General features: G+C 39.3%; 1 protein-coding gene across 3 annotated transcripts; it reads left to right on the forward strand.

Annotated features, from left to right (window-relative positions):
• Nucleotides 1-666: 666 nt before the first annotated feature.
• On the forward strand, nt 667-2287 carry LOC6568828 (MORN repeat-containing protein 3). 3 transcript variants are annotated; one of them, XM_032740982.2, is made up of 3 exons: nt 734-1262; nt 1415-1455; nt 1524-1727. In XM_032740982.2, exons 1-3 carry the CDS (start codon nt 785-787, stop codon nt 1650-1652), a joined length of 648 nt encoding a protein of 215 aa, XP_032596873.1. In that variant the 5' UTR covers nt 734-784; the 3' UTR covers nt 1653-1727. The 3 variants fall into 3 exon arrangements, with proteins under 3 accessions (XP_001995383.1, XP_032596874.1, XP_032596873.1); XM_001995347.3 differs by lacking the exon at nt 1415-1455 and having other exon boundaries at nt 667-1262; nt 1524-2287; XM_032740983.1 differs by lacking the exons at nt 1415-1455; nt 1524-1727 and adding an exon at nt 1456-1523 and having other exon boundaries at nt 733-1262.
• Nucleotides 2288-22564: the final 20277 nt, after the last annotated feature.

Raw genomic sequence — 22564 nt, forward strand, 5'->3', positions numbered from 1 at the left:
GGGGGGGGGGAGAGGGGAGGGGTTGGGTTTCTGGAGTGCTGCCTGTACAGGTATTTGCGGCCATTAGCAAGCAGGAACGCGATGTCTGCTTAAAGTTCTAAGGTTGCGCCGTTGAAAAAAAGGAGATAACGATAAAAATAAAAAATATATATAAAACATAAATTCCATGATGTGCTCTTATTTATATTTATCATTGCGGCCAAAAATTGATATTTTAATAATTAATAAATGCGACCGAAAAACAATTAAAATTAAAAATGAATGTGTTTTCATGTGTTCCAGAGAGCGAACAATATATTAAATGATTAAAATGCTGGGGAAAAGTAAAGAACCAAAAGCTAAAACAACGGACAATATAAATAAGTATATATAAGTATATAAATATGTATTTAAAAGGTTGTACAGTAAATAGAATGTGCCACCAGTGTAAAGCCTGCTGCAGATAGTTGTGGTATATAATATATAATTGATATTTTAGATGATTTCATTCGGCACAGAAAAATATGCGGAATATATATGAAAGCAAGTAGTTATTTTGTTTTAATATATCATGTCTTCCAATAAGGCTAAATTCACTATAATCAATTTAAGAGAACTGACTCAGTTTAAAATAAATCTGTCTAGGTAGCCTTTGGTTTATGATATACAGCTTCTCCTGAAATTGGCATACAACACAATATTAACTCCAATACTACACAAAAGTACAATTGAAAAAGTGATAAATTCGTGTTTAAAAAGTAAATTTCAATTTCTCTTATATATAGAGTAAATTTCTGCTGATATTATGGGCATCTGTGTGCGTCGCTTTCTCTGCCCCAATAAGCCCGTATGTAGCACGGGCTGTCGCGCTACTTTTTACTATCCGGGTGGAGGCAGCTACACGGGTTATTGGCTATGCAACAAGCATCATGGTTGGGGGACTAAGACTACGGCGGAGCGGAGTGCCGCGTACTATGCGAACAAGAAGCAACCGCAGGGTCAGCTCATCTACAATGGTCACTGGGCGCAGGGTAAGCGGCAGGGTTGTGGCTCGATGATACGCAAGAGGGGCACAGATATGCAGACAGTGTATACTGGACAGTGGTACGATGACATGAAGTGCGGCGAGGGCAAACAGTTCTATCCGGACGGATGCGTCTACTTTGGATGCTGGCTGCGGAACCGTCGTCATGGTCTGGGCATTCAGTGGTATGGCGATGGCAGCATCTATGTCGGCGAGTGGGAAGCGGATTTCAAGCATGGATTGGGCATACACTTCTATGGTAGGTACTACTACAATAATTCGGCATAATTTTGACGCTGAGCGCAACTCAGCATATTATTCAAAAAGTATATTTAAAGGAAAGGGGTTTTTCTTTTCTTAATATCGACATTTAAGAGTATTTTTGGCTTAATAATTCATTTAGTATTTTAGGATTTCATATATGCAACAACATTTCATTTTCTAAAATTCAGGTAATTTTTTTGAGTGTATTCACTAAAACAACATCTGCTACAAGTCAAGTTTCCCCAATCTCAACCAGCTAATGGCAATCGCTACGAGGGCCATTTTTCACGTGGTTATAAGAATGGCGAGGGTGTCTTCTATCACATGCATACGGGCCAGATACAGAAGGGCATGTGGGAGAATGATAATGCGAAGACATCACTGATGCAGGATGAGCGGGATATTAGACGCAATGATGAACCTACTCCATATCCGATACCACGCAATTATCTCACATATCCCAATGAGATAATGAGAGAGCTTTTCCAACGCTATCGACCGCGGGCCGACTTACCCCATCGTCGCTTCAATGACAAGGTCAGTCTGGAGTTTGTGCACAGCTCTCGGCAATTTGCCTCATTCGAGGAGCGACTGTCGACTCCGACGGCTCTCGATCTCCATCCCAACTCGGGCTATGTGTGTACCTGCAGCTGCAGTGCTGAGATACCAGCAGTGTTGTAAAAAGTCTGTTTGAGATACCCTATTAAAATATATGGGACACATGTCAACCACATAAAACATATTTGGGGTTAGACCAATACAAAAATATTAAATAATAGACAGCGGGAGGAGGAGGAAAGTGTGAATTGTGTATGAAGTGCAAACACCTGGTTTGGTCAGCATTTTGAGACTGGGTTCGCTGCTCTTGGGCCTGCTTTTGTCAGCTTTGGGTAAATCATTTCACATGCAAATTTGATGGTCGAGTTGTTGTCTCCTTTGGGGATCCCATTTAAAAAAGAAAAAGGTGCTGCTCCTCTTCAACACAATATTCAATTCAATAAAGGATAATTTTAATAGTGAGAGATATTTGCTTTTTTCATAACTCAAGTTGGTCTTGATTGAATAAAGCATGTTGGGATAAGCTCTTCTTGGTAGGCAGCAATTTAGTTAGAACTGTTTATAAATTTTGCTTGGAATACAGATAAATTTGTATGTTTAGATACTTTAAATGCTTTAAAATACAAACAATAATCGACTTTATCTAAAATATTAATGTAAACATCCATATTTATAGCAGTTGATAGAACTGATCATAGACCAGAGAAGAGAAGTCTGTATTACTTTGATAATTTTAGATACTGATTTTATACTCGGCTAATGCAATATTCAATATCCGCAATTGATTTGAATAAATAAAAATATGCATTACTCTCGCTAAGTTTAGGTTCTTGATAATTGGCTCTATATATCTTAAAGATACCTGAAATGTTGAATGCTGAATAGATCAGAGATGAGAAATCTTTATTACTTTCGATACGTTTAATTACTTGGCAGACTAATCGACTAAATCTGCATGCTCCCTTAAGCAATCAACTAATTCCTTTATCAATATTTATAACCAAAGCATACCCATTCATTTCATACACATTCTCTAAAACTGTAAATCATTTGAATTTCTGGTTACAAAAGTGGTAGATTTTTTTGTTGGTATTTTTGTACCCAGCATCAACCCTTTAGATTTCTATTATTATTTTTTCATTTGCATAAAGTGCAGCTGCAAAAAAAAGTGTGTGGTGTCATTTTTTATGTGAATGTGTGTGTGTGTGTGTCCCAGCCATAAATCTAACTATGCAAATGTAGAAAGATGTGCAATCGACGCGTGCCTCGAAAACTCTTTTATATGCTAATTCTCGAAGGTGCCTTCAATTAAAGCCCCGATCTTGTTTTTCGTTTTGGAATATGTACTTCAGAGTATCTATGTCAGCTGATAGTTGCTCTGATTGCCTATTATCGATAGTTAAACACTTCGTCTAGAACAGAAATCTGTGGGTGTTGTTGATGGGTGTTGTGTTTGTGTGTTTGTGGATTGGATAATCATTAATTAATCCAAAGGTTCTGAACAACAATTGCACACGATTAATAATTGATGGCGGCTCAAGGAAAGCCATCGTTGAGATTTCTCAAGACAACTCAACGGTTCGGTTGGATTTGGTTAATACGGTTGACTGGCTGGAAGGGGGGGGGGGGGGTGTTGTGGGAGGGGTGGCAGGAAGTGAAGCGAAGCTGCCTGGCGGCCAAATAATTGCAAGTGACAGGCGCTTTAATTTTTCTTCCTCTTTGGCAGCTTATTTTTAGACGTGGCCTAAAGAGAGAAGGACGGGGCTCAGGCCCGGTTGCCATGTTTATGATAAACTTAATTCAGTGTAAATGAGCGGCCCCAATGAGCGTTGACAGCTAAGGTGGGGGCACTGTTTGGGGAGGCAGTTGCTCGATAGAGCGGGGGAGGTGCGTTGCTGCTAACCACAAATCGGGGCAGCAGCAGCAGCAAACTTTGGCACAAAACTTCAAATAAACAAATCTGTGAAAGAAAAGCAAATGACGAAAAAACAACAACAGCAAAAAATAAATACAAAAAAAATATACAAAAACAAAAAACAGTCGAAGACGAAATGAAGAAAACAGCTGAAACTTTTTGTTCGATAGCTTTTGCGTTTGCAGTTGAATGAAATGGAAAATTTTAATTGCTCTGTGTGTGTTCTCTTATGTGGGTGTAGGTGTGTGTGGGTGGTGTGGGTGGTGTGGGTAGTGTGGGTGTAGGCGAATAGCAATTCAGTTATCTGTCGTAAAACATATTTGCATATCGATTAAAAACACAGTTGAAATATATATATATTTGAAGGAGTGGCGAGAGTAGTAAAATTCAAATATGAAAGCAAATATTTTTTTAAATACACATCAATCAACACACAATGAAGAAGAAATCATAAATGGTCAAACTTTGGAATATTTGTAAATGTAGAAAAATATATTAGCCTATCAATTGTACCGCTTAACTACCCAAAGTTTGGCCTATTTGGAAATCTAGAAAAGGATCTTAGCCTACAAATGTATTGCCAATACTTTTCAGAAAAAAAGGAGACACAATTAAGCCAAGCATTTTCATTAAGCTTATGGCCCATAAAAGGGGTTGTTGTTGGCGTCCTAAAGTAATGGTTACAATCTAGCCAGCCCGCACCCCCCACACACACACTCTTTTTATGTCCCCGCTCACATTTCTAATGAAATTTAAATTATTGCAATGCGCACACAAGCGCAAATGAGAACACAACAACGAACATGAAAGGACTCACATGGAAGCCACTGACAAGAACGAAAATGATGCTGATGCTGATGCTGGATGCTGATGACGACACTGAGACGCAAAAATTTTCGTGGCCTGTTTCTCATTAAGCTGATGCGAGTTGGAGAGTTGGGGAGAAATGAGAACCCAAGCGCGAGTTAAGGCCTTAGCTCAGTTGTGGCAATAGGCAGCCAGTGAAACTCCAACTCAAACTCGAGCCACACACACGGGTCCCATAAATTATTCGGTGCGTCGCCAACCCTTGGAAAAGCGCGGCGCTAACTTTTTACACAAGACTCTTCTGAAGCAGGAGTAGAAACTGAAGCTGATGCTGATGCTGGAGACGCAGCATTTGTTATAAATTAAGTGATGGGGGTGCTCAACGGCAACGTGGTGTGGGATGGGTGTGTGTGGGTGTGGAGTGTGGAGGGTGTAGGTGTGGATGTGGGCTGGGGTCGAGACGTTTGGAAGGTGGGCTCATTACCTCTGGCAAGCTGGCTGGATGGCTGGATGGCTGGCTGGCAACCCTGTGACTTTTAACGTTAACAACATGGCGAAACAAAACTTGAATAAAATCGAATGACAATTGCAAGAAATCTGGCAGTGACTATTTTATTCTCTGACAAACAAAAAAAATAATTAAATGAGATAGGCTAGAGCGTAATACTGATATAATTGTATTATAAAAAACATATCAATCAATTAAATTAAGTACTTCATATTGTGAGCAATTCATTTCACATTAATTCATATGTTATTTTAATAGTTTATATAGTGTATGTATATATTCGATTCAATTTTGTAAACTTTAGTTTCTCAATGCTTGCCAAACGGCACAACAAAGTGTAAACTCCTCTTTTTGAGAGTGTGCGTATTTAAAAAGTGTAATGAAAAAAAATTTGCATATTTTACATTTGGCGGCAACGGCTGCTGCTCTGCAGATGGGGTTGTTGTTCTGGTTGTTGTTGTTCTTACTGCTGGCACGTTTGAGCTTTTGGCCATAAATAAAGCAGCAAAGAAGCAGCAGCAGCTGGAGGGGAGGGTAAAAGTGTCAGGGCAGGGGCAGGGGTACGGGCAGGGACAAAAAAGTCGTTGCAATGATGGCTGAGAGTAGAAAAACTAATTGCAAATGCAGATTGTGCGGGTTAAAAGGGGTGAGAGGAGAGTGTGTTGGGATGGGAGAGTAAGAGGGTTGTTCTGCAGCCATTACCAAGATCTTTTGTTTTAACCCTTTCGCTGTCCCCTCAAAAACTGGACACGAAGTTGGACCAATGAGCAGTCTTAACCCTTTCGAGGCAGAGCTTGAGTAGGGTGAGCTGAAATGAGCAGGGCAATTGCCACACCCACAGCATGGCCGCCCACTCAATGTCTTTCTCTCTCTCTCTTTCTCCGTTACCGCCTCACTTATTTTGTGGATTTTTTTTTTGTTTATGTTGGTTGAAAACTTTGATTTCATTTGATTTGCTTAAAATGCGCCAAAGTTTCTTCAACTGGAAAGCACAACAAAAACAACAACAGCAACAACAAATTGGGTAAGCAGAAGAAGAAGAAAAATCTGAAAAGTATATGAGCAGGCAAAAAAAAGAAGAAATATGCGGCAAAACAAATTAACAGTCCAGTGATTATTGTCAAAAGCCAGAAATGAGGAAGCAAAACAAGTGCCTATCAACATGAAGGAACTTTTTCAGAGCAGAGCCTGGCTCGCTCCCGCACCTAACCACCACGCCCCTTCCCCGCCCCCGCATCGTCCAGGCGATTCAAAATTAGAAAAGGGCATAATTTTAATGAACTTTTTTTTAAGAAGTTGCCCAGTGGCCCACTGTCCTCCCCCTGCAATTCCCGCCCACGCTGCCTGCCCCACGGTGTGGCACTCATGTAAGCAGCAGCAGCTGTCGAAAGGACTTACAAGTTTTTCCCGTTTTTCCTACTTGTGCTGGCTTTTGACTTGTTTCGCCAGCCTTCTTTGATTCCAAACGCGCACTTGTCTCAAAAAGTTTCTCTTCACTCGGCTCTCTGCCTCTCTCTCTCCCCCTACTTGCCTCTGTTTCTCTCTCGTCTCTCTGGAGAATATGAATTCTGTGTACCTGCTTGGGCATTAATCACTTCCACTCAATCTCTGCTGGGTTCTAATTGCAACAGCCTGTGGCACCGTTAACCAAACAAAGCGCGTGCCTCGTCTCCGCCCCTTCTCCTGTTATCCAACTGTAAGTCTTAATGTGGCTCAAATTCCGAGCTGCATGCTGCATGCTGCATGTTGAATGTTGCATGCCAAATTGACGCACACCTGCCTCCGCCCATGCTGCTGCTTCAGTTCTTGCCTCACGCCTGATTGCCGCCAAGTGTCCTGCAAATAAAGTGCCAGCTAGCAGAACAAAGAAACAAATTCTACAGATCCTTATGATCCATTTCATTATGCAAAATGAGAGCACGCTGTAAAAAGAGATAAGACCAAGGGGGAGGGGCAAGCAGCAGTTGAATACAGATGAAAGATACATTTGACAGCTGCTGACTGCGGCAGGTGAGATGCAAATCCTTTCAATCTTATAATTAGAGTTGAACTATCGAATTTTTAACTGAAAATTATTATGGCACTCATTTATATATATTCATATAATCATATAGTAACATACCTCCCACTCTAAGACAAAAATCGACAATTTCCCTTTTTGAATAGTATTCAGAAAAGTATTTGAAGGATTTCTCAATGCACAAACAGCTAATGAGTGTGGACAATGAACTCTTCGTGAAAAAGAAAGAAGAAGAAAAAACAGTTAGAATATTGCAAAAAGAAATTGTCAATATGATTGATTAGAGGAACCTTTTTCGGCCAGGTAGCTCACCTAATGGTTAGCTGCCACAGACAATCTTGCCTAATATTTTACGCTCATTTAGGGCATTTAAAAAACCTAGCGGATTTCTTATTACTATTTTCTTTTTGTGTACTTTCCAATCCGCCCCTGAAATACTGTGAATGGTGTTAACTCTTGAGCGAGGGACCCCCACAAAAAACAATAGAACGGATGGGAAAACTAAAACCCACGCCCGCTTGACATTTGGCTGTTGAGTAAACAAAAAAACACGCACAGAGTAGAGGAGAAGGAGAAGAACTGTTTGAGAGGCAGGTCAACAATCGGCTGCAACAGTTGCAGTTGCATTTTCTGGTGTTGCCTTTCAGTCGAGCAGAAAGAAAAGAAATACAAAAAATTCGCCATAAAACTGAAACTGAAATTGTGTCATTTCATGCCATTGCCAAGGGCAGGACGCTGGACGAGTACAAGGACACACCTGGTCCTGGAAGCAGTTCTCAGCTCTCTGCTTTGTTTACACTCTTGCCTCATTTTTACTGTCAATTTTAATTGTTTGCTGTCACAAAAAAGAAAAAATCCAGAAAAAGCAAAGGCATACAATTTATCGAATATGTTGTTGTTTTTGTCCCCAAAAACGAACTCTTGACGTGGCCAGCACCCCTCTCCCCCTCACTCATGCCTGCCCCCCTTTCTTTCGCAGCTGCCCATTAAGCTCACTTTTAAGTGCCATTCTGCTATCCTCTTTCGTTTCTCGTCTTGTGCTTTGCACTTGAAATTTTGCGCTTGCACAGCAATTTCTATTCGCACTCGTCTCGGTTCTCGCCTTTTATTATTTCGTTTCTCATTCGCTCTCTCTTTCCATCAATCTCTCTCTCTCTCCCTAGCTTTTCTCATTTTCCAATCTTAATTTTTGTTCGCTCTTCACGCTGTTGTTGTTTTTTTGGGGTTGAAAAAAATAATTCATTTATGCAAATGAGGGGTGTTTAAAATTAAGCAAAGAGCACGTAGGCCGAAAAGTGGCAGTACCAACAACAATGGCAACAGCTACAACAACAACGACAACAACAATAGGTTCAGCGGCCATCCTGAAGGAGGTGAGCATCCTGGCATTCCAGGCATTCTCCTGGCATCCTGGCATCCTGGCAGGACACAAGGCTGCGACAAGACCAGAAGAAGGAAAAGAAACAACAACTTCAGCCACGCAGCGCGCGCATTGGAAAATGATAAAAACAAAAGGTTTTTCATTCATTCACCCAACAAAACGCCCAACCCTAAAACTGCCACCCTTAGCAGGCAGTTGCCCCCAACTCTCCAAACCGCCAACTCTCAACTCCAACTCTTAGCCACTCATCTCGAGTATAAGTTACAATTTGTAAGGTTTCAATGGAGTTTGTGCTTTAGAGGGAAGCAGGGGTTTCTTACGGGGGGTTGAGGGTAGACCGAAAATAACGAGGTAGATCTGTGCTTTGGGGCAACGGGGACTTAACAACAAAAGTAAGTCTACGTGGCAGAGCAAATTTATGTCGTCTGCGGGACTGGATTTTTTTAAAACTACAAAAATATTATTTATTCAAAATGAAAATTTTTAATTTTTTGAATGCATTTTTAAAATAATGAGAGCTAATCGGAGACTTCAACTGTTAAGTCAGACAAAGGAGATCAGATTTTAGATTTGTATGCTGAAGAGTTGTCGAATTTTGATGAAGTTTTATAATGTAAGCCCAGACTTTCTTGACTAAATCTGTCATAAATCAGATAGAGATTTTTTAAAGGTCGATCGACAGCTATATTCCTTACGAATCAACAAACATATAAAAGCATATATGTAAAACGAGCTTCCGATAAATATACCCGAGAGAAATCTGCCTTCAAGAGATCAACTGTGCTAAAGTAAAACACATGATTTTTTGAAATCGCTGCAAGATGTCTTTAGGCAATCATCGGTCTATTAGTTAGATTTAAGGAATTTAAATATGTATATTGTGTGTACATATATATAAGGTCTACATAGAACAGCCAGCTGCTTTTGACACCACTCGTCCCGCCCTTCTGACGCTCTTCCCCTCTTCTTGGCCAGGCCCACGGGCTGCTTGTTTGTCTTCGCTACACGCGCATAAATAAAACTCATTTGTGTTTGGGCGTTGGGGGTTGAGGGTTTTGTGGGGGTTTGGGGGCGACTATGCGCCAAAAGTTTGACCAATGGAATTTGTTGATTTTTCGTGGTTGAAGTTTTGCTGTTGTTGTTGTTGTGCTGTGCAACCGAAGATAAATGGCAATGGAATTAATTAAGTTGTTAATTTCCCATTAAGCAGTGCGAGAGAACAGCACGTAAAGCACACACACACACACACACACACATGTGGGGGAATTGGAGACGTGTGTGTGTGCTGACAGCACTTGACAAAATTATGTGCCTAGCGGCGGCGTTTAACCTTTCAGCGACTTGCAAAACAAACAGCAGCTTCACCTCCGACCCCGATCACAACCCCCCACCTAATGCACACATATGTGTGTATGTGTGTGGGGTAAAGTCGACCGCAGCAGCACGCGTCAACATTTAGTGTGTGTTGTGTGTGTGTTGTGTATTAGCATATAAGAGTCTCGCACCCGCACGCATTACAAATCGTAGCCTCGCCTTGGAGTCTCACCCTCAAATGCGAAAGGATTCGCACGCTTGCACACCACATACACATCACACACCACACATACACACACTGGGAATTTGCTGTCGCTCATGTGTGTAAAAAAAAACGCATAAAAAGCCACCGCAGTAGAATTGACTGCCCATTATTATCGTGGCAGTGCATATCCTGCCTGCTCCGCTAATAGAGCATAATAAATGTCATGTTTTGCTGAGGCTGAGCTACTCCTTTCACTACAGCCTTTGTTGCCTCTTTTGTTACAACTGCCACAAGGGTCACACATACATATGTGTGCGAGTGTGGACAACCCTTACGCCTGGTTATCAATTTGTGAGTGAGCTGTTTATTTGCCGATTGCCGTCAAGGCACTTGGCCAAATGATTTTAGATTTTGGATTTTAGATGTCAGTTCTCAGTTCGCATTCTATTGATTGATAAGTGGCAAGCAACCCCAAAAACATATGGACGAAAATTGCATGTGTGTGAGGCTAATTTGATCAGTTATCGGTGAGTGTATCTATCTACAATTCAATTGATAGTCATATATTTATGTGCGATGGCACAGATTGTGGAAGTGAAAGTTAAAATAAAAAGAAGGAAAGAGCACGCTAGCTGACTAGTTTAAAGAAAGTGACATTTCTAATTGAATATAATATTTAATAATATAAATATATGATATTTATTGATTTCATTTAGATTGAATTAATTTATTTTTTTCAATTTTTATCCATGAGAGAAAAGATTTACAATTAATGGATGTGATTAGAAATCGATAATAAAAAGAAATTAGAACACTTAACCCTTGGTGATCTCAGAGAAGAGTAACTAAGCTTGTAAAAGCACTCTAGTTTCCCAATTTAATCTAACTATAAATATAATAGATATTCTTAAGTTCTTAAAGACGGGAAAATGGATTCCAATCTTAAAAATATAAATATCGTAAGAGACACTTAAGCTAATATTCATTTCTAATTTGATTGCGCTTATAAATAAGCAATAATTTCATTTGCTAATACTGCGCATATTAATTCCAACAGACTGACAGATAAACAAAAATACAGGAGCTCTCCAATATTATGAACTATAAAATATTCATATGCATTTTGTATATTTGGATAAATATATCAGGAAAACACATTAACAAATTTGTGTGTGTGACCTGAGAAAGTATATGAAGAAGACTTCTCCACTCATCTAATTGCATTACAAGAAGCTAAAATTGAGATTTGAGTGGGGAAGTGGAAGTAGCTTGGGCGGCAACCCCTCAAGGATATCCTTATATGTCCTGGAATTGCATGTGCCTAGGCAGAGAGGCACATGTTGTCATGTCCTTGTTTGCTTGTCTTCTGTCTGTCTCGTGCTTTTCAAATTTTATGACATTTTTATTCGCTGCTGCAGGGGTGCAGGTTTCTGCCGGGGTGCAAAGGGGAAGGGGGGCGGAGTATGTCAAGTCACCTATGGCTAAGAGCCATCCCCACCCCTCCCCAGCCCAACATCTCATTTGTTATGATATGTTGTTGTTTTTATTTGTGCGTTGATTTCGCGCAAAATGTCCGACAAAAACAAAAACATGTTGATTTTTTTTCTGTGTTTGTGTTCGTTTTGTTTGTTTTATGTCGCTGCTTTTAAGTTTTTATTACAAGTCATAATTGGCGTAATTGTTTTCGTAGTTTTTTGTGTCGACTGCATTTTGAAAGCTTTTTGCTGTCCTCTTGAGCACTTAGGCCTCGAATTATTGCACAAACTTTAATGCAAAACAATAAAAACCTCCTTGTAGTATATGTATATGTTTTAGTTTGCCTTTTAAGATTGATCATTTACAGTCAGTAACTAAACAAAAATAAAAGGTTGTCTTTAAATACACATATATATTTTAGTTTACGTTTTACAGACAGTAATTAAATTAAAACAGAAAGCTGTGTTTAAGTATAAATATGTGTTTTAGTGTAGGTTATAGGGTAGACAATTTACAGTCAATAACTAAATTAAATAAAAATAAAAATATTTATTAGAAACACAACTGTAGCCCAATACACCTCGGTTCACTCATTAGCACAGCCTTTGCTTGGCACACACACACACAGATCAAAAGAGTTGCCAAGGATATGAGCCACGCCAAAGGGAACAGGCAGACAGACAGAAAGAGAAAGAGAGCGAGAGAGAGAGAGACAGGAAGTGGAGAGTGAGCGAGCAACAACGCTCGAAGCGCCAAATTGCAAACTTAATAACAAAGGCTCGTCGATGAAAAAGAAGAAGGGTGGCAAAAAGGCGCCCATCTATATAGATATATATACATTATATACTATATGTGTGTGTTTGGGGCGACGATGGCCTCATAATGAAAACGAGGCAAATGCAAATGAACAAAAGGCAACAAGCGATGGCGGGGGGAGAGGGGATGTGGTGGTGGAGCTGCTCAGCCACATCAGCGTCAACATCCTTGGCAGGAAAATCAAAGCGCCAAATGAGAAAAGCCAAAAGCCAAAGCTAAGGAAACGCATCTCAAGAAACAAGAAATAAAAAAAAAACCAAAAAAAATGCCAAGAAGAAATTGCGAAAATTGCGAAAAAATAAAATTAAAATATCGATCAACAGTCGGCAGCATCAGCTAACGAACTCCAACCCCTTTTCAAGGGGGGCTTTACGTCGGGTAAATGAGAAAGCAGACGAAAGGGCTTCTGATATGAGCTTTTGCTTTTGGCGACGCTGTCTTTCTTCTTCTTCCTCATCGTTGCCAAGTGGAGAGTCTATACTGGCAGGGGGTGGGGTGGGGTGTGTGGTAGGGGTAGAAGGGAGTGGAGGTAGCGCTGTGCATGTCCTCGACGTGCGCTCTTAAAATTAAAAGCATGTTTGATGAGGAAATTGAACTGGCATGTAAAAAAGTGTGCGCTTCTTTCTATATGTGAGAGTTTGTAAGAAAGCAACTACACTGAGCACATAAATCAACCTGCAATCCTATAAATATTTCAAACTTTTTAAATGTACACTTAAAATTTGATTTTTAATTTCATTTATCTATTACTTTTTGTATTTTTTAGTTAAAATTAATAAATAAATAGATTTCCAAGAAGAAGGTCTGTTAAAATAAATATAAATTCCTTGATTAATTAATAATTAGAATAGATGTCAGCAATAGTACACTGCACAATGACTTCGGCCTTTCAACAGTTATGCAAGATATTAACCTTTCAGTAAGCAGCAACAGACGAGTCGATCTAGACATATCTGTAATATCAAGCAGATCTCAGAGACTACAACAGCAACAGACCTAAAATGTGGAATATAAGTTATCGCATACATCAAAATCAAATTAAGTTATCGACAATTTTTCTCAGTGCAATTTAAAAAAAAATTACCCAGGGTGGCGCTGTTATTTTTCATCCCCAACGCTTTAATTCATCAGAGGACGCGTTATCCTTTGCCGCGGTGATATCTCTGCCTCTGCTGCTGTCTCTGCTCAGCCTCTGCCACTGCTCTGGTGCTGCCTCTGCTCATTTTCTCATTTCTCTTAATTTCCATTCACCCTTTGCAAATGAGCTGAGTTGAGCTCTGCTGAGGGGGTGGTGGGGGCTAAGGGGGCTATGCCCGCAGAAGGGCAACACAGCAACAAATTTTCCACATTATTTCTGACGTTGACGCCGACATCGCTGCTGGCGTCGCTGTCGTCGCTATTCAAATTTTCTACTTTTGCTTTGCACGCGCGATTTTCCTTGTTTTCGCTTTTACATTTTTTAATAGCTAGAGAAATTTTTTGCGCCGCTGCCTCCTTCCGCCCCTGCCCCTTTTTTTTGTTTCGAAGGGTGGCACATTTTGGATTTTTTTTCTGTTTTCCCTCCGTCGCTGGCAGCACGACAACCCTGGCCACTTTCATTGTATGTGTGGGTTCAGCACTTAAAACGTTTTTCTTTTAAAGAAAGTTGCTTTGCTTTTGTCAACCCCTACCACCCCCCGCCCCACACTTGCGGGTATTAAACTTAATGTTGATAGTGTAATTTTATATTTAAGTGCGGAAAAAAGCGCGTTAGGGTTGCCCGGTGTCTATGTCGAGACATCTGAGCCTAAGTTTTTTTCTCTTTGAGGGTGTCAGTTTTTTTCTATGCCAACACAATTTTTTTCAACGCTGCTCAACGGGTTCTAATTGAAGTCAAGTTGCCTTTAAAGGGTGTGCTACCAAAAAAACAGTTCAACAAAAAAGAAAAAAGATTACGTAACGATTAGCTCAACAACTTTGTAGTTTCAAGTTGTGAAGTCTTTGCCTCTAATTAAAATTGCATACATGAAAAATAGTTGAAATACTTTTCCTGCTTACTTTTGCCACTTATCCATCTATCTGCTAACTTTATTCACTTTTATTTTTTGTGCTAGCCCAACTCTTGCTCTTGGCTAATTTGAAGCTGTTTCATGCTTCTCAACCTTTTCACCAGCTGCTTAAATAGAAATTATTTCATCGATTTTTTTTTTACTCTGCTCCCATACTGTTGCATGTCTCAAATAGGCCGCTGGCAATGAAGACCAGGATAAGAGACAAAAAAAAAAATCAAAAAAATGAGTCTGACGCGCGCTTCCGTCCCTGGTCGAGAGACCCACACACAAAAGATAGCAACTGAGGAAAAAAACTTGAGGCACACGCAGCTTTCTTTTTCCACTTTTTTTCAACGACTTTTTAATTTAAGGGTAGCTCTCAACAATTTTTTTACATTTGCTGCTGCGCATCCTTTAGAATCCTTGCCCGGTTGCCTAATGAAAAGTCACCGTCAATTACAGGGTCGCCACGCGTCCAAAAAAACCTAAATGAAATTAGACAAAAAAAAGGAGAAAATGCAAAAAAAGAAATTTAAAAATTAAAAAAATGTGACCAAAAGTCAGCAAACACGAAGGACCCTTCATCAGGAATCCTATGAAAGCAAATTTGCTACGCAAATGAGCCACGAAAACGACGAAATATAAATTATGTTGAAAGCCAGACACTTGATGAAAGAAGACCGAATCATGCGAAAGATTGAGTGAAAGACGTGTCTGCGCATTTTTGAATAGTTTTGCTGAATAGTTGCTGACAGAGCACATGTCCCTTATACACAACAGTGCCTGCCACATTCCATTGTCTTGTGTGATCATCGATGGCTGATAAACCCCATTCAAATCTGTTGCAAACAGACAACTCTTTCTTTGCTCTTGTGTCCAGATCTCAGCTCGTAATTGCCGATAAGCCACGTCTGCATCTGGGATTGCCAGCTCTAAGGTACCCTTATAAGTATGCTATGGTTCTTTATATACCCCTTAAGGGTGAACGAAAGAAGATAGGGTGTGGAAAACTACCTGAAATATTCAAGTAACATATTCAACATAATTAAAATAGTTATACATTTTTTATTGAATAACAATTTATTGATAACAAACTACGCCACAGTTTTCAAAATTCTCTTATCATGATCACTTATTGTCATGGGTCTAAAATAAGTATAACGAGTTTGAAATACGTGTAATATAGAACCTATAATTAATAATTATGTATATTTAATTTTTTCTATATACAGGACATCTTCTAGTAGTTCAACAACTACTGTCAACCAGTCTTTGTTCGATTTTGTTGTGATTTTTTTTTTTTTTTGGCTTTGTCTACCTGCTGTGCACGTGTGTGTGCCTCTGTCAATATTTGCCACATGTGTGTGTGTATGTGGCACGGAAGTAACCTGATTTGTTGTGCAAAAACAAATCGAAAGGTCAGCGGGGCAGCCTGTGGAGTTCGTGTGTAAACTGCAATGTCCTGTGCTGCTGTGTTTAGACATGTGTCTGCACCGACAGTTTGACCAGAGTCCAATGTTTGCCCAAGGCATTTAACCGAGGACTCTATTTGGTTGGAGGAGGGAGGGTGCTTTGGATCGAGCTGCGCCGCAGGATATGGGCGCCATTGGGCAGCTGTCAGCAGCAGAAGCTCTGCTGAGCAACTGGCAACTGGCAACTGGCAACTGGCAAGCCTTTGAGGCGCAAGCGTTTTACCTTTGGCGCAGCTGTCAAAAATGTTAATAGGCGTAAATGAGACGCCCAATGACCGAGATGAGACGGGTGAAAGAAAGAAAGCAAGAAAGAAAGAAAGAAAAAAAGGAAAACTAATTTCCGTTGCCGGCAGGCGAACAAAGGCCAAAATATTTAGCCACAGCCAGGACGTGTGCCAGACGCGCATCCTTTGCGCAAATTACTTGCGCTGATCTTGCGCCATGTGCGGCCTCGTAAACATGGATTACGGGTCCATATGCAAAAATGCAAATGGATAATGGAAAATGTGGAAAAACTGCAGGCAAGTCAATAAGCGCAACCGAAAACCCTTTTCAAAATCTCCAGCTCAACAACATTGATCTGTCTGTCTGTCTATGGGGTGTAGTTTATTTTTTTCTATTCTTTTTTTTTCAACTGCCGGCTGGATTTGCATACGGCACGAAAACGAACAAAAAAATTAAATATTAAAAAAAAATAGTGAGACTGTGCCTGGCAGGACACACGACACACGCGCACCCCCCTGATTTTTTTATTTTTTGTTACCCAGACAACGGCTCGAGTCCTGCGGCTGTGCACAACCCTTTTTTAAAGGGTTCTCCAGAAGTTCTGCTTTTTATTTCACTTTAATTTGCATTTTTTTTGGGATTTCGAAAATCAAGTTTGAAACTTACCCCAGACGGGCGCATAAATGTTATACTCGTTTTTTGTATTTTTTGTATTTGACAAGTGAATATTCATGTAATTTTTTTTATGCAAGGGTTAAAAACTTTTCAGGGCCGCGCAGCGGGCAGAGGAATCAACAAAAAAAATTGAAGGCAAAAAACGTGGGTACTTTGGCATGTGCTCGTGCAGAATAATTTGGGTTGATTTGGTCGGGCCAAAAAAAAAAGAGTTGAAAAAGTGATGCAGGCGCTTTTTACAGGGTGTAGCTGTCGGTGAGGATCGAAGTGAGGGGTTTTTAAAATTGTTTAAAAATAAAGGAATACAGTTCTAGCAAACTTACTGAAGTTTCCGCCTAGAGGGAGCTGTAAATAAAAATCATATTTAAAAAGCATTGTAATTTAAGAATTTAGCTAGAGAACAACGTTAAATTGATTGCAAGGTGTGTCAAAATAATATTATAGTAAATAGTAAGCAGTAGAAATTATTGAAAATATATTGATTTCAAAGCTTATCAGTATAATCCGACAAATGAACTATATGTATTATGCTTAAATATATATTAAACTGTCAGCCAGTTTCTCTCAAAGCTTATTGCAATTCGTTCCACCGACACCCTGTTCATAAGTCTTTGCAAAAAACCACCCGTAATATCCGCTTAAAAAACTCAAAATTCATAAAGCTTGGCTGAACCAAAAAAAAAAATAAACCAAAAAAAATAGTACTTATGCGCAGACAAGCAGGCCACAGGCCCACAGCAGCCAAAGGGTTGAGATATATGGGCTGGAAACAAAAAATAAGCTAAAAATGAAGAAGAAGCACGCAGCGTTGCATGCAAAACGAAAGTTAATCACAAAATACATAACGGTAACAAAAAATAAAAAATAGATGAACAGGAGAAAAAAATGAGGCAGACGCGCTGCTGCGGCGGCTGCTCTGCTGAGGGGTTAACTTAATTTATGCGCATCGCGAGACTGAAAGCGTGGCAGCAACGGCAACTGGGACTGCGACAGCAATTGGAGCTGATTATGCAGCGAGGCAGCGCTGCGAAATGATTTTTTTCTTTTCTCTTTCTCTTTCTCTTTCTCGCACTTTTTTTTCACTGCTGTTGGGTTTTTAATTTGAAAAATATGCGACGCCTTTTGTTGTTGTTGGTTGTTGGTTGTTGATGATGTGGCTGGAAAATCCTTTGGCTTTATTGGAAATTATTGATTTATGATTCGCCACATGCCAGCGATGCGAACAAAACAGACAAGAAGCAATTTCGCACTGTGCTGTTTGTTTTTTTTTCTTTTATCTGTGGGAAAACTCTAAGGAAACTGTACAAGTGGAAATTTAATTTTTCTATTAATAGTTAAACAAGTTGTATGATGAAGAAGTTCAAATTATTTTGCATCATAGAATATAAAAGAACTCTCTATATAGTAGATAGAAGATAGAGGGCCACTTGTAATTTGTTAAATATGATATTTGCTTAACGAAATCTGCGTTTCTTATTCGATCCCAATGAAATCATTGCACTTGATCTATTATATGTGTATATTATATATCATTTTGAAAGCAATAACTGCAGAATATAACAATTTATAATCCAATTGTATCGATATTTGCGAAATTGAAACAGTTATAGATAAAATGGTATAAGCTTGATGTTTATATTGTATAAATGTCTCCGTAACCTAAACTCCGAAAATATATTTGTTGTTGGATTTTCACTGCAGTTAAAGCATGATATAACCTATTACTTAGAACGGACTTATAAGCAATAAACATTATACGATATTTTAATCAACAATTATAGTGAATTAAGAAAAATGTTGCTTAACTTGATGCAATACTAACAGCCTGAAATACAGTACGCCTACTTATTAGAGCTTTGGCACCTATTTACCTTTCCAAGAAGTAGCCCTCTCCAACCGAACCCCTCTTTCATGGGGCACTTTAGCAACAGTTTCTCCGCCTCTCAAGAAGAGCACACTTCAAACACCAATTAAAAATTATAAACAGGCAAAGTAAACCCAAGCCCCGCTCGACCCCCTCTAAGTACGCACATCTAATACCATCTTTATGAAAAATACAACAAAAAAAACTGAGAAAATTGTACATTAAACAAGGTAGAGGAAGAAGAAGAAGCAGGTCAAGAAGAGGCAAAAGTGTGTGTTGCCACCTGGGCGAAGCGACGCCAAATGATGCCGTTAAGATACTTACAGGCAGCATATCCCGTCGAATGGCGAATACTTCAAAAGGCATTAAAAACAAAAAAAGAAAAACGTTCACAAAATGAAAGCCAACTGACCCCCCAACCAACCCCCAAGCCCAGCTGCTGCTATTGCTGCCACAAGGGGCTGTTGCTGCTGTTGCAGGAAAGGGTGGCAAACGAAATTAAATTTTGTACTTCGCATAAACTTAATTACTCGCCATGGAAGCGCCCTCAGAGGGGTGGTGGGGCACAGACTCCAGCGCAGGCGCAGGCGAGTCGCGAGTCCTTTGCTGCTTGGTCCTTTCATTAATGGCCGCGCTTAATGGGCAATATTAAATTATGCGCTGCATTGTCCTTAGCTGTCGCGTCCTTAAAACAAACTTGCTGCACAGGACGAAGACCAGGCTAATTTCAAGCCACCCCTTTTTAAGCAGGGGGTGGAGGGGTTGGCGGTATTCTTAACTGGACGCCATTTGGTCTTTTGTCCGCAACGCGGTGTCAAACAGAATCATTTCCATGTTAATTGCACGCCATTTTGTTGTTGTTGTCGTGTGCTGATTATCCTTTCATTTATGCAAAGAGTCCTGGTTGCTGTTAATTCGCTTATTTGCCGCTTTGGGCCCTGCTGCGTTTTTGTCTGCATTTTAATTAATGTTTTCCTTGCTGCTGTTGCTGTTGTTGTTATGCAAAGGAGCTGCTTATTAAAAGGATAAGGCTAAGGATATGACTTGAGAGCTGACATCGTCACCGGTCCACTTTAGCCGGATATGAGAGGTAATTAAAACATTTTCATTGCCTTGTTAAATTGCGCTTTGCATATTTTGCGGCGCTATCTCCCCCAAGCTCCCCCTGCCGCCAACAAGAAGCCGTGAATCCTTAGTCCTTTGGCACTGCCTGACTTTGATGTGCTGCTGTGTGGCAATGGCATTAAGCTTTTGAAATGCACTCAGAGAAAAAATAATCGAAATGACGACAGTTAAGTTCCAATATAGAAGGCAAACCAGTAAATTAATAATTTCTTTCTGAATTTTAAAGAGGATGTTTTGTAAAAATTCATGTTTGAATTTCTTCTTTTTAGAAATGGATTTCTAAATAATAGAACATATTGCTAAAAAGAAAACACCATATTTTGGGATTTTTAATTTATCGAGCGCCTTTTTACAAATTTTTTTTTTATGAAAACTATTACTAAAAGCAGGAAAAACTTTCTATTCAGAGCGTTTGTTTTTCTGAGTGTACAACTACACTTACACACAATCACACACACTGTGGCGCAAATTAGTTCAAAGGCTGGTTCAAGTAAAGGACTCGCATGTCCTGCCGGCCTAAGCGAATTATGGCAACCATTAGAGCAGCTCAGCTCAGAAGCGGCGTGTGGCTCTCCAATGAAAGCCTGAAAGTTGTGCATTATTTAATAATGTGTGTATACGCCTCCTTCCCTACCCGCCTGCTCTGCCCTTACATTCTATATCCTTGCAAATCCTTTTAGCCGCTCATATATGGGTTATAATTGAATCAACAGTCAAAAAAAAAAAGACAGCCCAGCTGCCCGACACGCCCAGCAAAAGGAGCTCACACACACACACACACTGACCTCTACCAATATACACACACAAATATGACACTCTCGCAAACTCCCACACACACACACTCTAGCACACACACATGTCAACATATGCCTGAAAGTATGCTACGCTTTTTTGCATAAAAACCCGCCAAACCAAACATAAACAAGCAAAAAAAATAAAAGGAAAGCTGCGGCCAGTAAAAACCCACAACAAATCGCTTAAGTCGCATCAACAGTTTGCCAAACACGCACACACACACACACACATGTGCAAGCCCTTATAACACACACACACACACATAGAGAAACGATTTGCATATGTGTAGTGAATGATAGCTTGTTGATAGCTCACTTTTCCTGCTTTTCTTTCTCGCACAAAATGTCAACAAGCATTCACCTCCCTCCCCATCCTCTTCTCCTCCACCACCACCCCTTACCCACTCTCTAAACCCCCCGTTAACCCTCAAGCTGGCTCTTAGCCTCCCTTATGCATATGATTTTCAAATGTTTTTCGCATTTTTTTTCTTTTTGATACGATAGCTTTTTACTTGATTTTCGCTAAACAAATTTTCTTTGGCAAAAGGGGGAAAAAGGGTCGCCGTTTGTTGGCCTCATATGTCGACCGTTATATTATTCGTAGGTGTGTGTATGTGTATGAGTAAGAAGACCCACAGGACCACCCGTAATATATCCACGCAAATCGCGTGCGTGTAGTTTTTTGTTTTTTTTTGTATACCCTGCAATGGAATGACAGAAAATGGAGGGTTTTATTGTTGAGATAAGATTTGGTATCATATCTATTTGATTTTAGCATGGAATTGTTTTCTTTATAGGACTTTTTGCTTTACTTAAATAAAACTTTTTTAAAAGTTCCTACATGAAACAAATTATTAAGTCAGTTTTATAATTGAAAGTTATCTTATCCTAAAAGTTTTATGCTTAAGACTTAAGCTTCAAGGGGCGTAAATTATAAGTGTATACTTGTAGCATAAGAAAGAAAAGGTATCATATAAATGATAAAAGAATATAAGTTTAACACAGAATAAATACAGTTTTCTTTGCTGACATTAATAATCTCAGCCAAGACCATTACAATACAATTTAGGTTACAGGGTAGTCAATAATCGACTGCTGTTCGCTTCTACGACTGCTACATGTGCTTTTTGTATTTGGCATTTATTGTCGGGCAATTGCCGTTTCCGCCGCCCAAGTCGCGGTTTATGCATGTAAATTTGTACAAAATTGTCGAAATTTTGTGGCAAATAAAGGGCAACGCATCAGGGGCATCAAAAGGGGCAGGAAAAAGTGGGTGAGGTGTGTGTGAGGCACTTGTCTAATGTACGCGTAATCATCAACGTTTTTATATAGAGTTGCCATTATTCTGGCTGTTGTTGTTAAGAGGGAGGGGAGATGGAGGTGGAAGAGAAGGAGGATGTGGGTGTTTGTCGGTGGTTGGATAAAGTTGTGTTATGGAAATTGATATGTGATATGTGTAGGAATCGGGGGCAGAGCGTGGGAATATTTGGGTGTTAATATTGGCATAGGTCACAGCGTTGTGCAAATTTGCATGTTGGCTGCCATAAAATTAGCGAAAAGTATGTGTGAAACTTGTAAAAACAATTATTTTATGGCATGTTAATTATTATTAGTGCTAAAATTAATTTAAGCACATATTTAATGAATAGAAATATAAAAAGTTCAGCTTGGAATAGAATACGGATTAAATGAATAAATATTATAAAATGCTAAGCTTGGAATATAATGTATATTATGTGATATGATATAGCAGACAATTATAGGCTTCAAATAATTTTAAAAAAATGTATTGCAAGTATTTCTTAAGCTTACATTTTATTAAAATTAATTTTTATTTAAAACACACAAAACTAAATTTGTACAAATTTTAAACTAAACTTTTAGATACAAATTAAAAATAAGATTTTTGTGTTTAGTTTAAAGTTTAAATTAAAGTTTAGCAGGCTACAATTAAAGTTTTAAATTAAATGAAGAATACAAGAACACAACAAATCTATGGCTATTAATATGTTCACAAAAAATTACTTACAAATAATGATTACTATTAATGCTCAACTTGAACAGACGCAAAACTGGTTTCACGATAGGAAACTGATATATATATATATATAT

Source organism: Drosophila grimshawi, unplaced genomic scaffold (genome assembly GCF_018153295.1).
Source record: "Drosophila grimshawi isolate 15287-2541.00 unplaced genomic scaffold, ASM1815329v1 contig_131, whole genome shotgun sequence".
NCBI lineage: Eukaryota > Metazoa > Arthropoda > Insecta > Diptera > Drosophilidae > Drosophila > Drosophila grimshawi.

Coding starts and splice junctions, on each gene's coding strand:
- LOC6568828 (XM_001995347.3), top strand. CDS start 785: ATGGGCATCTGTGTGCGTCGCTTTCTCTGCCCCAATAAGCCCGTATGT. Junction 1,263..1,523: donor ATTGGGCATACACTTCTATG/GTAGGTACTACT, acceptor AATCTCAACCAG/CTAATGGCAATCGCTACGAG.